Genomic DNA, 13,605 nt, shown 5'->3' with positions numbered 1-13,605 from the left:
ACTTTAATGTCACATCAGCCCATGCAGCATATGTAACAAGTTTTCAAGTTTAACCGAATGATTTCTCTGTGAGCTGTTTGACCCTAAATTTCTCATATAGTTTATTATTGAGAGATCATGATAAAGACAAATATGGTAGATACTGTGGATTTACAAATACATATTTTTTTTTTTTTTCTGAAAGGAATGAAAAACAAATTGATAACATCCCTGAAACTTTGGTTGATGGGATATAGTATCTTTAGATCAGTCAGGAAATCGTAAGGTTGTTCTTAAATTATTGAGTTGGCTGTGTTTGTGTGGTTTCATAATGATACTTTTAAGGTGGTATTTTAATGGAAATACTTTATATCTTTTGTTGTTTTCTCTGCTCTTGCCATAAGTCTTAAATCTTTTTTTTTAATGTTCAGTTTTTGAGAGAGAGAGAGAGAGAGAGAGAGAGAGAGAGCGCACACAACTAGGGGAGGGGCAGAGAGAGAGGGAGACACAGAATCCGAAGCAGGCTCCAGGCTCTGAACTGTCAGCACAGAGCCTGATGCTGGGCTCGAACTCACGACCTGTGAGATCATGACTTGAGCTGAAGTTGGACACTTAACTGACTGAGCCACCCAGGCACCCCAGCCATAAGGCTTAAATATTACCTCCTTTAAAATATAATAATAAAGAGTATATGGATTTGGGTATAACCATCCATTCACTTTCATTGTAAATGTAGACCTTTGGTGTCCATTTACATTATTTTATTCTGACCTGGGTTGCTTTGCTTTTGAATTTGGGGATGTGGCTAGGTCAACACAGCTTAACCATGTTCACATCTATTTCACTGGCCTGAAATTAACTGTAAAAAAAAATTTTTTTTTAATGTTTGTTTTTGAGAAAGAGAGACAGAGACAGAGACAGTATGCGAGCCAGGGAGGGGCAGAGAGAGAGGGAGACACAGAATCTGAAGCAGGCTCCAGGCTCTGAGCTGTCAGCAGAGAGCCTGACGCAGGGTTCGAACCCATGAACTGTGAGATCATGACCTGAGCTGAAGTCGGACGCTTAACCCACTGAGCCACCCAGGCGCCCCTAAAATTAATTTAAAAGAGAAGCATTGCTAACTTTTGAGTAAAATGGTCACATTGACTGGTAGAATTCATCCTCAGCAATGTCAGATTAATAAAATACTTGATTTGTACTCAGGAAATCATTGTACTGTAGAAATTATTTGGAAGAACATATTGTCATTGGATGTTGACAACTGCCAGGTAGCAGTGGGGTTCCATGAATGTTATCACACAAGTGCCAGAGCATTGCTAAGTGCTAGGTTTGGGGCATGGCTGTGCTCATGCTCACTCCCCTGTCGTGCTCATTACCTTCTCTCCACAGGATGCCGGAGGTCAGCAGATTGGCTTCTTGCTAGGAAGCTGTGGTATCGCCTTAGCTCTGACCAGTGAAGTTTGTCTAAAGGGGCTGCCAAAAACCCAGAATGGAGAAATTGTACAGTTTAAAGGTTAGTAATATTTATACTTTGAATTATCAGTTAACAGTTAAAGCTTAGTGGTTTGATCAGTGTCTTAATTTAATAATAGCTAACTACTTAACATATATTTTCTTATTTAATTTTCACATTCTTATGAAGTAGGTACCATTATTATCCCCGTTTTACAGGTGAGGAAACTGAGACACAGAGAGGTTAAGTAACTTGCCCAAAGTCACAGCTAATAAATGGCAGAGCAGCGATTTGAACCCAAATCTGTCTGATTCCACAGCCCACACCCTTAACCTTTATGCTGATGGTTGGAAAAAGCTACCACTCTGTTCACTAAAGCTAAATGCTACATGTAGAGACAGAGGATAGACCACTAACCTCAGTGGACTTCCATTGCCAAATGGACCTCCCAATTGTTGAGGTAATGTCAAGGCCGGAAATTAGCATGTGGAACGATTGTACTTTTGAAAGAAGGTATAATTGTCTGGTGATCTATCACTGAAAACTAATAAATATAGTATGTTACTGATTATAAGATGACCTTGATTTGGTCTCTTGATATTTAAAACGACCAGTTCAATGTGAACTCCTTCCCTTATGGCTTAGGCAATTCAATTTTCATTTTGGGTTTGATTTAGGTTGGCCCCGGCTCAAATGGGTCGTAACAGATTCCAAGTACCTTTCAAAGCCACCTAAAGACTGGCAGCCCCACATCTCACCTGCCGGTACAGAACCAGCATACATTGAGGTAAGTCCTGAGACTAATACATTGTGGCTTCCTGTGGCTTCAGTTGCTATCTTATAAAAGTCAAAACTAACCTTTTGCAGCTTTAATGTTAGAAAAGCCTCCTGGTTTGTTAGAGTTCCATCTTTTGGCTTATAAAATGCTTGTGGTGGGCCTTCTGTTCTAATTATTTTTAACATAAATACACATTCAAGAGAAAGCAAAAAAAAAAAAAAAAAGTGATCCTTCTCATATAAGAAAGTTACACAAGACTTAGAGATGTGCAAAGGTTTAAGAAATGTATACTGACAGAGATGTTTCTCTGCTGCTTTTGGTGAGGTAGGGGAGTGGAAAGCAAAAGAATGGAGACCCGAGGAAGGAAAATACCTGTACTTTAAAAGAACAAATTTAACAGATGAAAGATAAAGAGCAAGAAAAAACAAATGGTTAGAGGGTTTGGTATTGAAGGTCAGTGTAGCATCTGGAGTGGTTGCTAGCATTCAGTTTGAGGGATTAAGTCCTTCTGCATACCAGGCACCAGGCTAAGAGCTGCTTCCAATGCATTATCTCAGTCAGCCCTCACACGAACCCTGTGAGGTCAGGGCTGACATTAAACCCGCTTTATGGGGGAATAATATTCCATTGTGTGTGTGTGTGTGTATACACACACACTACATCTTTATCCATGTATCAGTTGATGAACATTTGGGCTCTCTCCATAGTTTGGCTGTTGTTGATAATGCTGCTATAAACCTTACTCAGCCATGAAAAAGAATGAAATCTTGCCATTTACAATGACGTGGATGGAGCTAGAATGTATTGTGCTAAGCAAAATAAGCCAGTCAGAGAAAGACAAATACCATATGATTTCACGCATATGTGGAATTTAAGAAACAAAACAGATGAACATATGGGAAGGGGGGAAGAGAAGAGAGGGAAACAAACCACAAGAGACTCTTAGAGAACAAACAGTGTTGACAGAAGGAGGTGGGGAGGGGATGGACTAGATGGGTGATGGGTATTAAAAACAGCACTTGTTGTGATATGAGCACTGGGCGTTGTATGTACGTGATGAATCACTGAATTCTACTCCTGAAACCAATATTGCACTGTATATTAACTAACTAAAAAAGAAAACCTGCTTTTGAGATAAGGAGACTAAGACTTAAATGAACTCAAGTAACCAACCGAAGGCCACATGACTCAAAAATGACAGAGCTAGGACTTATACTCACATTTGTTTCCCTCTAAAAGCTATGCCCTTGATGACTCCACATCCCGCTTGAGACATCTTAGTAAGTGCTTACCAAGTGTTTGCTAAGTTTTAAATGATAAACCAATCAATAAATTTAAAAAGTTTGAGGGAAAAAAATCCACTCAGCCTTGAGCCCCGTGGTGATAACTGGCTATAAAAGGGAAGAGAGTGGGCAGTAGCTTTGAGGCGTGATGTGTTAATGTTGGAGACGAGGAGGATTGCTTTGAAAGATGGAAGAGATTGGAGTATGTTTAGATGACAGACAAGTAAACAGGCGATTAAAATACCAAATGTAGCCATCATCCCTCAGTCCACATCATGTCTCATTGAGGACATAGTTCATCACTCCATCCTCCTTAACACTGCTCACTGGCTTCCCTGACTGCTCCCTCAGTTCTCCTGCCTCACTGACCACTCCTTTTCAGACTTCTTTATCAGTTTGTCCTAAAAAATGAAGGGTGCTTCATTGTGTGGCCCCTGCTTAACTCTCTGGCTTCACATAGAACGACTACCCTCCACATCTAGACTTTGGCTATTCTGAATTAACTTGCAGTTTTCACTTAGGACCCTCTTATGACCCACAGGACATTGCTAGTGAGTTTAAAGTACGCTATGAGTCATAGGGAGCTATTAAAGGGTTGTCAGAAGAGTTTGATAAGAATAAATATGTTATTTAAAGATGTATCCGGTTTGATTAGGTTAATAAGGTAAACAGAGAGTCCACGTTTTACAGTTATCCAGGTACGCCCAAGCTCATGGTGATAGGGATAGAGAAGAGTGGGTGGAATTGAGAGATAGGAAGGAAGGAAGGAAGGAAAAGAGACAGGATTTAGGGACAGACTCTAGAGAGGGAGGAGGCAAGAAAGACTCTCAGGTTTCTGACTTGAGCAACAGGTAGATGGTGGCACCCTTTACCAAGATAGAAAATACAGCAAGAAGAGTTCATGGGCATGGGGTGGGGATGAAGAATACAGTGGTGGATACATGGGGTTTTATAGGACTATGGGTCATTCAAGGAGAACAATTGACTCTACGAGTCTAAATGTCTGGAAGGAGGGCTGGGTCAGAGATTGAGAACTGGAAGCCATCAGGCGCATGTGGTATCCCGATGGAAGAAAGTAAAAAGAGAAAGAAGAACAGAACTTTCAGGAAATGCCAACATTTAAGGGATGGGCAGAAGAATGGAAGGGGGAGAGAGATGGAGAGATTATGAATAGGAGAGAGGAATATCACAAAAGCTAAGGAAGAAGACAGTGTCAAGGAAGGAGGTGTTACATGTTACAGAAAGGTCGGATAAAATAAAGTATGTCTTGTGTCCTTTTGATTTAACAATCAGAAGTTGCTGATCTTGGTAAAAAGCGACTTGGATGGAACATTGAGGAAAAAGCAAAATGAGAGTTGATTGATTTATAGGAGTGAGTAGGCCATCTCTAGGTGTTCCCCTCCCAACCTGGGAGCTTCTGACAGACAGGAACCACACCTTACCCACCTATAACTCTGCGGTGCCCTGCTTGCCATGTTTTTGATACGGTGCTTCCATTAATGCAGCTCAAGTCACTTGTTTGTTTAGCTTCTTTAACAGCCACTTGACACTGATGACTAATTAAACTTGTAAGAATTTTTCACACATCCTTTTTTGAGTTTTGTCACTTGTCAATGCTATCTTTGCGTGATTAGAGTTTGGGGCCTTACCGTATAGTCTTAAATATTCATATGAAACATATTAAATGTAGCCCATTACCATGGCTTATCTGGGTTTCATTTTGGAATTCTAGTTTGTCATTTGAAATAACCCATTTTATTGTGTTTCTTATGCTTTTGTTTTTTGTGATTTTTTTTTTCCTAGTATAAAACAAGCAAAGAAGGGAGTGTGATGGGAGTTACCGTGTCCCGCCTTGCAATGTTGTCTCACTGCCAAGCTCTGTCCCAGGCCTGCAATTATTCTGAAGGTCAGACTTCATCTCGTGACTGCCCTCATTGTGAGCTTCAGATATATGTGACTGTGAGCAGAGTGCTCAAAGATTGGATTCCAGTTAATGACCAAACTCAGAGTGAAGTGCTCTAAGACACATTCTTGGCTTGCTTTTGCTTTTCTTTTTCACAAATATGCGGTAATTTAAAGGAACTAAAATGCTGGGCAAACCAAATATGTAAAGCATGATTTCTAGAGTGCAGAAATAGGAAACAAATTAAAACCATGTGTTTATTAGCTGCAGAATGTTACATATCTCCATCTCCCTGTGTTTATAGAGCTGACAGCAGTTGTACATTTGGAGTTAAAGAAATCCAGCTACCAAAGAGCACAAATTAAAACACAAAAATGTATTCTGTATTATGCAAGTTTAGATGTGTTGATATAGTATAGTGACTCTTTGCCTTAGAATGTTCTTTGCAATATTAAATTTTTTAGTACTTTATTTTCCTTTCATAAAATGAAGCAAGTTATACATGTTCATTATAGAACAGCATTCTTGTCTGGTAAAATGCATATATATAATGGAAGCAATCAAAAGCCAAAAAAAATGGAGATTGATTAAATTATAATATGCTCAAGTAGTGGGTTATACCCTGAGGCATTAAGACTCCTGTTCTTGAATATTAAAGATCTAAGGAAATTATTTCAATATATCATTAAGTGGAAACAAATTAGATACAGTGCAGTGTGCCCGTTTTGTTATGGTAGATATCTGTCTAGATATACGGATGCTTAGAAGTATGTGTAGATCTATATAAATATATAGATATAGATATACACCAACTTTTTTTACTTCCTTTAGAAAGTATAATTTTTTACATGTGTTTCTGAAACATGCAGAGTTTCTAAAATAAGCATGTGTTCCTTGTATAATTAGGAAAAAAATATTACCTCTTGGAAGACAGTGCCTATGTCATAATAAGTTTCAGACTCCTTATCTCTTCTGTGACCTTGTTCCCCTGTGATCGGTCCCCTAGCCAGTTTGAGGGGACCCTCAAGTAATCAGAAGCTTTTAGTGATTTCTTCAGAAGTATAAAATCAGTTGTTTAATAGAGACAAATGAAACACATCTGCTGCTTAACACTGAAGATGATTTCCTTTTTCCTATTTTTTCAATCTTAGGGGAGACAGTGGTAAATGTTTTAGACTTTAAGAAGGATGCCGGGCTATGGCATGGCATGTTTGCGGTAAGCTCCTCAGAATTATGGCCTTTAGTGTAAATTGTGCTTATAATTCAGGTTGGTATGTAAGCTGTGTAACCAGAGCATCTCCCAGTGGTTATTTGAAATGTAAGCCCCCCAAAAATCAATAATATTTTCCAGAAGAATTTTGTAATACAGATGGTAACTTTTTTAAAGGAGAATGTAATTCTGTTTTTTCTTCAGTGTGTGGTTGGACATACTCTTCACATAACTCTGTAGGAGAACTTAGGATCAAAAATTTTTTAAACATCTCCTATGATGGCTCAAAACTATTATAGTACCACTTTTCTACAAATGACTATATATGTATGATTAAAGTACATTTGAGATTTACTTCTTCTCTTTTCTGAAGAAAGGATTTACATGAATGTATTTAGATCCTGGTAACTGTGCTTAATGACATTTAACTTTTCCATTGGGCAAAATGTATTGAATGACTCCAAGCAACAATTAAAGAGTAAAGTAACGAGGTAGATCAGCTCCTTTCCACAATAGAGGAACAGGTAACATGCTGTGGGAGTTAGAGAAAGGTGAGTCCCTCCCACCTCCAGCATCAGGCCATTTTTATAGAAGAGCGACAATTGAGTTGGACTTTGAAAAATGGGCAAGATTTAGCCATATGGAGATATCTTGTGGGTGGAGGTAAGGAGGGGACATTTCAATGGGAAAAACTACCGTATATAGCGTGCTGATTTGGAGGGAAGAGAGACAAAGGGTCCAAAAGTTGAAGAGGACCTTCAAGAGATTGTCTCTTCCAACTTCCTTGCGTATTGCAGGAATCTGAGAAAGAGTAGCAAATGAAGCCTAGGGGAAGAGGAGGAGGATCCCTTTTCACCCAGGACACACTTCAAAGTAGTAAGAGCCTGTTCCTTCAGTGTACATAATTTCTAGCTCATTTCTGAAGCCCTTTTGATTGGTTAAAACACCCTTTTGAGGGGTTAGAGGGAATTTTCTACCTGTGATACAAAGAGCAAGATGGGGACGTGTAGAAGAACTAGTATTAACACCATTTTGTCCTTGAAAATCCAAAAATTTGTCACCATAGCTAGAAACGTGGGGGAAGGAGGTAAAAGAGGTTTACAGTGGTGTCTTGTATTTTGGGGGGCCACTTAGGTGATGATCAGAATGGCCAATCTAAATACCAAGACTTAATTACTCTGTGGGCTGGATCTCTTTGGGAACCGGGGTCCTGTGTATATTTGGTTTGGGGGGCAGGAGAGACACCAAATTCCATGACTCACTCAGCTCACTCAGCTTTATCTACCCAAACACTTAAGAAGTCTGAGCAGATCCTCCTGTAAGAATCAGGGAAACGCTGATTTCTTGCTTTGTAATAGCCAGCTCTTTGTGGGATGTAGTGAGCATGTGCATGATGAAAGTGCTTAGCGGGTTGGAGGGCAGTTTGGCAGTATCTGGTGACTTTTAAAAGCACATATCCTATGACCCAGCAGTACTACTCTCTGTATCTACCGTAGACAGACACTTGCACACGTGTGCAGGGAAGTGAGTATAAATATGTTCCTTGAGAAACACTGTTTGTAGTAGCAAACGTTATAAATGATAGAGAAATACGTAAATAAATTGTGCTATAGTCATACTGTGGAATAGTATGCAGCAGCTCAAGAAGTATTATGTAGATCTCTTATACTTGTGTGCACAGATTTAGCTCTAAAACATTTTAAGTGAAAAAAAAGCAGGCTGCCAATCTATATATGATATGATGCCTTTTAATGTTAAAAATACTTTTATCTTCCTTTGGGGACAAATATATATGAGTTATACAGCAAAAGGGCCCGGAGGATACATGCCAGTTTCATAACCGGTAATCTCTGAGGAGGAGAGGAACGAACCGGGTTTAAGGGTAGATAGCAGATAAGACTTCAGCCTTAGAGTTAATATTTCAGATTTCTTTCAAAGAGCATATGTTACTTCTGTGCCTAAAACCATTAATGATAGTTCAGTTTTAAAATGCTGAGTATGTGTTGGGTATTGATTACTTTTTGTCTTTCTTTGCTTTTTCAGAATGTAATGAACAAGATGCATACAATTAGTGTACCCTACTCTGTTATGAAGACTTGCCCGCTCTCTTGGGTCCAGAGAGTACATGCCCACAAAGGTAGTTGCACACAACATCTGAGCTTTAATTATGTGACTGTTTGAACTGAGATTTCAGGGATTTTCAAATTGCTCTTCTGGAGACATAATTCTGTGCCTTGGTGGCTTGACGGGTCTTAGAGTTCAATCACTATCAAATTAGGTATGTTGTCTGTTTCATCCCACTTGATGTCCTTTCTTATGAGCCGAGATGAATTTGCTTGAATCTGAACCCTGAATTAGATTCATTGGGTGCTTCAGTGTTCAAAGCTTCCTTGGCCGAGCTATGTGGCCTGCCTGCAGGTCACAGTAAGCAAAACAATTGTGCGTCCGTGTCAGTTGCTACTGCTTCAGAGCACCTGGCACAATTTCTTTGAAGCCTTTTTTATTTTCTCTAACTGAAAATCATGATCCCTAAAATAAGTAAAAATGGTTTTATTATAGTGTATTAAATGCACACCAATTTTAGCATGTATGTGTGTGTTAACTTTATCCGTTTTGAATTTATAGCCAAAGTAGCTTTAGTAAAATGTCGAGACTTGCATTGGGCTATGATGGCACATCGGGACCAAAGAGATGTCAGCTTGAGTTCCCTCCGGATGTTAATTGTAACTGACGGAGCTAATCCCTGTGAGTATTTCTAGAGTGTGGGTGTGGGAATAGCCTTTCCTTTGGTAGGTTGAGGTTTTTCCCCCTTTCCGTAAGCATTTTTTTACATCTGTATTGAAATGTAATTCACATACCATAAAACTCGTCCATTTAAAGTGTGTGGTTCAGAGGCTCCTGGGTGGCGCGGTCTTTTAAGCTTCCAACTTCAGCTCAGGTCACGATCTCACAGTTTGTGAGTTCCAGCCCCAATTCGGGCTCTGTGCTGTAAGCACAGAGCCTGCTTGGGATCCTCTGTCTCCCTCTCTTTCTGCCCCTCCCCCACTCGTGCTCTCACTTGCTCGCTCTCTCTCTGTCAAAAAAACATTTAGTAAATGAAGAAATGTATAAAGAAATAAGTGTGCCGTTCAGTGGTTTCAGGATATGCACAGTTATACAACTGTCACCATGAACTAAGTTTAGAACATCATTACCTCCCCCCATTAAAACAAAAGAAGACAAAACAAAACAAAACAAAACAAAACAAAAACATAACCATTGGTAGTCACTCCTTATTTCTCCCTCTCTGTTCCCTAGCCCTAGGCAACTGTTCATCTACTTTCTTTGTCTACAAACTTCACTACCCTGGACATTTCATCTAAATGCAACACTGTATGTGGCCTTTTGTGATTGGCTTCTTTCACTTAGTATGTTTTCAGGATTCCTCCATGTAGCATGTGTTCATACTTCATTCCTTTTCGTTGCCATATAATACTCCATTGAATAGATATACCACATTTTATAAGCTTTCAGAAATACCCCTTCTTGCTCACTCATTTATATCCTTTTTCTATCATGTGACTATAAGGAGTGATAAGAAGTTGACTTGATGTAACCCAAGTCTGGACTTTATATAAATCCCCCCTATGAACAAATCAAAGGACTTGGGGAAAGCTTTTGGAAATCTTACCATGTTACCTGCTTTTCCCTCCAAGCACAAACACCTGAGCCTCCACACAGTAGAATCAGGTAAAGTGTTAGAAACTGTGCTCTCAGGGCACCTGAGTGGCTCAGTCAGTTAAGCATCTGACTCTTAATTTCGGCTCAGGGCATGATCCCGAGGTTATGGGATTGAGCCCTGCATCAGGCTCTGCACCGAGCATGGAGCCTGCTTAAGATGATTCTCTCTCCCCCTCCGCCCCTTTCCCCTGTTCATTCCCTCTCTCTCTCTCTCTCTCTCTCTCTCTCTCTCTGTCCTTCTCAAATTAAAAAAAAAAAAAAAGAAACTGTGCTCTTTGCTGTAAGTGCATTTCTGTCAGTAGTCACAATGGTATAAACACAGATGTGGGGTTGACCTTACTTAGAAACAAATCTGAGAATATCGCATAGAAGAGAATGGCTGCAGTACATCTCTGCTATTGATTGCAGTTTGGTAGGAGCAGCCCTATTCCAAGTTGTGACTTTAAATAGTGTCAGTGACCTTTTATGGGCTGACTGAGCATTTATTTGTCCTTGAAATGTATCCACCATCTCACAGGCACAATAAAATATGTGTATGGAATTAAGGAGGTACAGTGAGAGTTCTCATGAAAAGCAAATGTGTTGGCTCTCCACTCTTTACCAATTTTCTACAGTAATGAAAATCACAATTTTAGCTTTCATGTTGATTTGTTCCAACTCCTTAGGGTCTGTGTCATCCTGTGATGCCTTCCTGAGTCTATTCCAAAGCCATGGACTGAAACCTGAGGCCATCTGTCCATGTGCTACTTCTGCTGAAGCCATGACTGTCGCAATCCGCAGGTATTGTGCAGAATGTCCGTGTTCTTGATGTATGTTACAACTTTAATCAGATGTGTGCTATTTACTGGGCGATGACAAGAGGTGCTAACTAATTTTCTGCTTCATCAGCCTAAAAGTGAAAATGACTTTGTAAAGCAGTTGGAAGCATCTCATTTATTTTTCCCACTCTTGCCATAAGGGTAACTGGTAAACTGAAAATATACTTTAATTCTTCTCTCATAGTTGTGAACGAGTTCTTTTTCTGCATTGTTTTGCTCTTCAGACTCCTTAGTTAGCATCTTAGACGAGAAATAAGCTGTCCTTGTGGCGCCTGGGTGGTTCAGTCAGTTCAGTTAAGCATGTGACTCTTGATCTCGGCTCAGATCATGATCTCACAGTTCATGAGTTCAAGCCCCACGTCAGCCTCTGTACTGACAGCATGGTGTCTGCTTGGGATTCTGTCTCCACCATTCTATCTGCTTCTCCCTTCTTCCCTCTCTCTTTTTCTGTCTCTCTCTCTCTCTCTCTCTCTCAAAATATATAAATTATCTAAAAAAAAAAACCCACAAAATAGGCTGCCCTTGGTTACAGCTTAAGTGTGGAAAGTACACACAAGCCAATATATTCTTAATAATAGATTGAAATTTACTTTTTCCACCTGAATGAATGTGGACCATGCTTTATACATGTGAATTTGATTAATTTAACATGTTTTTGGCAGAGAAAATGAGGATTTTGTGTGTGTGTTGTGGTCAGAGGAAATTTGCTTTTATATGTACATACTTTTACGTTAATACCATTTAATTTGCCAAATTTGACGAGTTTATTTTGTTTTCAGGCCTGGAGTTCCAGGGGCCCCTTTGCCAGGAAGAGCTATTCTCTCAATGAATGGATTGAGCTATGGAGTAATACGGGTCAATACTGAAGATAAAAATTCAGCACTGACGGTCCAGGATGTGGGCCACGTAATGCCTGGTGGTGAGTTCTTAGGAGCACCATTTGGTTTTTCAAAAAGATTTGTCATTAGAGATAGTAGAACCTGATAAAAATGAGATCCACAACCAGGAATAAAAAATTTAGTTCTTAGTCTCTTAACTTCTCAAAGCCTCTCTAACAGTTCAGTGATTCTAATTATACTTCCTTTCCAGCAGTATTTGTATGATTTCATTATGAATGATTCCATTACAGTTGTTCATATGGAAAGCTTAAGTACTGAGCTGCACTAAAGTTGTCTGGTTTTCACCGTAATTGCCAAGACATTGGGACCGGCAGAAAGTTAGAGCTCAGTGCTCCCGTGAGTGTTTGAGTTTGATTTGCCCAAGGGTAAATTAATTTCACCTGTTTCTTTGGACACTGTAGTCATTTTTAACGTGTTACTGTCTTGGAAAGCGGTGGTCTGCATCTGTCATAGTTTTATTTGCTGGATTTTAAAAATAACTTGTTTATCATCGGGACTAAAAGATGGGAATTCAGATATACCTATGTAGTATCAGGTCTATTTTTGACATTCTTGTTTGGCATTCTTACTTAATTCCGTTCAGTCAATGCAAAACTTTCCCGGGCTCAGAAGGATGAGGCTGTTATTTTACAAAGGTTTTCCAGAATCTCTGTCTCTTAACTGTATTTTCTGCACCCTAGGAATGATGTGCATTGTGAGACCCGATGGACCTCCCCAACTCTGCAAAACAGATGAAATTGGAGAAATCTGTGTCAGCTCTAGAACAGGAGGCATGATGTACTTTGGGCTTGCTGGTGTGACAAAAAATACATTTGAGGTACATGATATTAAATTTGGGGGGGAACTTATCTAGTGAGGTCAGGGTGTCACTAGGTCAAATGACCTGGCCGATGGGAAACAGTACAATATAGCAGCTGAGAAAGTGTATTCCGGAGCTAGGCTGCCTCAGTTCAAATCCTAAGTCCGCCACTTACTCGCTGACCTTGGAGGAGTTGCTTAACCTCTCTGTGCCTTAATTTCCTTATCTTTAAAATGTGAGGAACCATAGTACATACCTCATAGCATTGTTGTGAGGACTAAATGAGTTAATGTTTGTTTGTTTGTTTTTAACATTCATTTATTATTGAAACACAGAGAGAGACAGAGCATGAGCATGGGAGGGACAGAGAAAGGGGAGACACAGAATCCGAAGCAGGCTCCAGGCTCCAAACTGTCAGCACAGAGCCCAACACGGGGCTCGAACTCGGAAACCGCGAGATCATGACCTGAGCTGAAGTCGGATGCTTAACCGACTGAGCCACCCAGGCACCCCAACGAGTTAATGTTTGTAAAGTGCTTAGAACACCCCTGGTGCACAAGAATTACTGTTTATCTGTTACATAAATGAAGAGTAAAAGGCCTCATAAAAGTTCACTCTGGTGAATATTGCATACTTTGAGTTTCATAAGCCCCAAAATTTAATTTTAAGAGTACAGTGACAGCAGATCCATCTCTCCAGAGTAGACTCAAGTTAGCTGAGCCTATGAGGACTGATGCCAACCAGAACACCAAGTTACTGATGA

At 39.8% G+C, this 13,605-nt stretch overlaps 1 protein-coding gene across 4 annotated transcripts in view; it reads left to right on the top strand.

Annotated features, from left to right (window-relative positions):
- The window catches only part of DIP2B (disco interacting protein 2 homolog B), a 225,249-nt gene that overhangs the window by 169,177 nt on the left and 42,467 nt on the right, over positions 1-13,605 (top strand). For all 4 annotated transcript variants that reach the window (XM_019419347.2, XM_019419345.2, XM_019419346.2 and 1 more), the window contains 9 exons: positions 1,369-1,492; positions 2,110-2,219; positions 5,297-5,399; positions 6,548-6,612; positions 8,650-8,743; positions 9,232-9,351; positions 10,992-11,106; positions 11,924-12,063; positions 12,724-12,860. In XM_019419347.2, coding sequence (XP_019274892.1) covers positions 1,369-1,492; positions 2,110-2,219; positions 5,297-5,399; positions 6,548-6,612; positions 8,650-8,743; positions 9,232-9,351; positions 10,992-11,106; positions 11,924-12,063; positions 12,724-12,860 — 1,008 coding nt within the window. The remainder of the gene's footprint in view (positions 1-1,368; positions 1,493-2,109; positions 2,220-5,296; positions 5,400-6,547; positions 6,613-8,649; positions 8,744-9,231; positions 9,352-10,991; positions 11,107-11,923; positions 12,064-12,723; positions 12,861-13,605) is intronic.

Source organism: Panthera pardus, unplaced genomic scaffold (genome assembly GCF_024362965.1).
Source record: "Panthera pardus isolate Hobbes unplaced genomic scaffold, ASM2436296v1 HiC_scaffold_6, whole genome shotgun sequence".
Lineage (NCBI taxonomy): Eukaryota > Metazoa > Chordata > Mammalia > Carnivora > Felidae > Panthera > Panthera pardus.
This window is presented reverse-complemented; position numbering and strand designations above follow the sequence as displayed.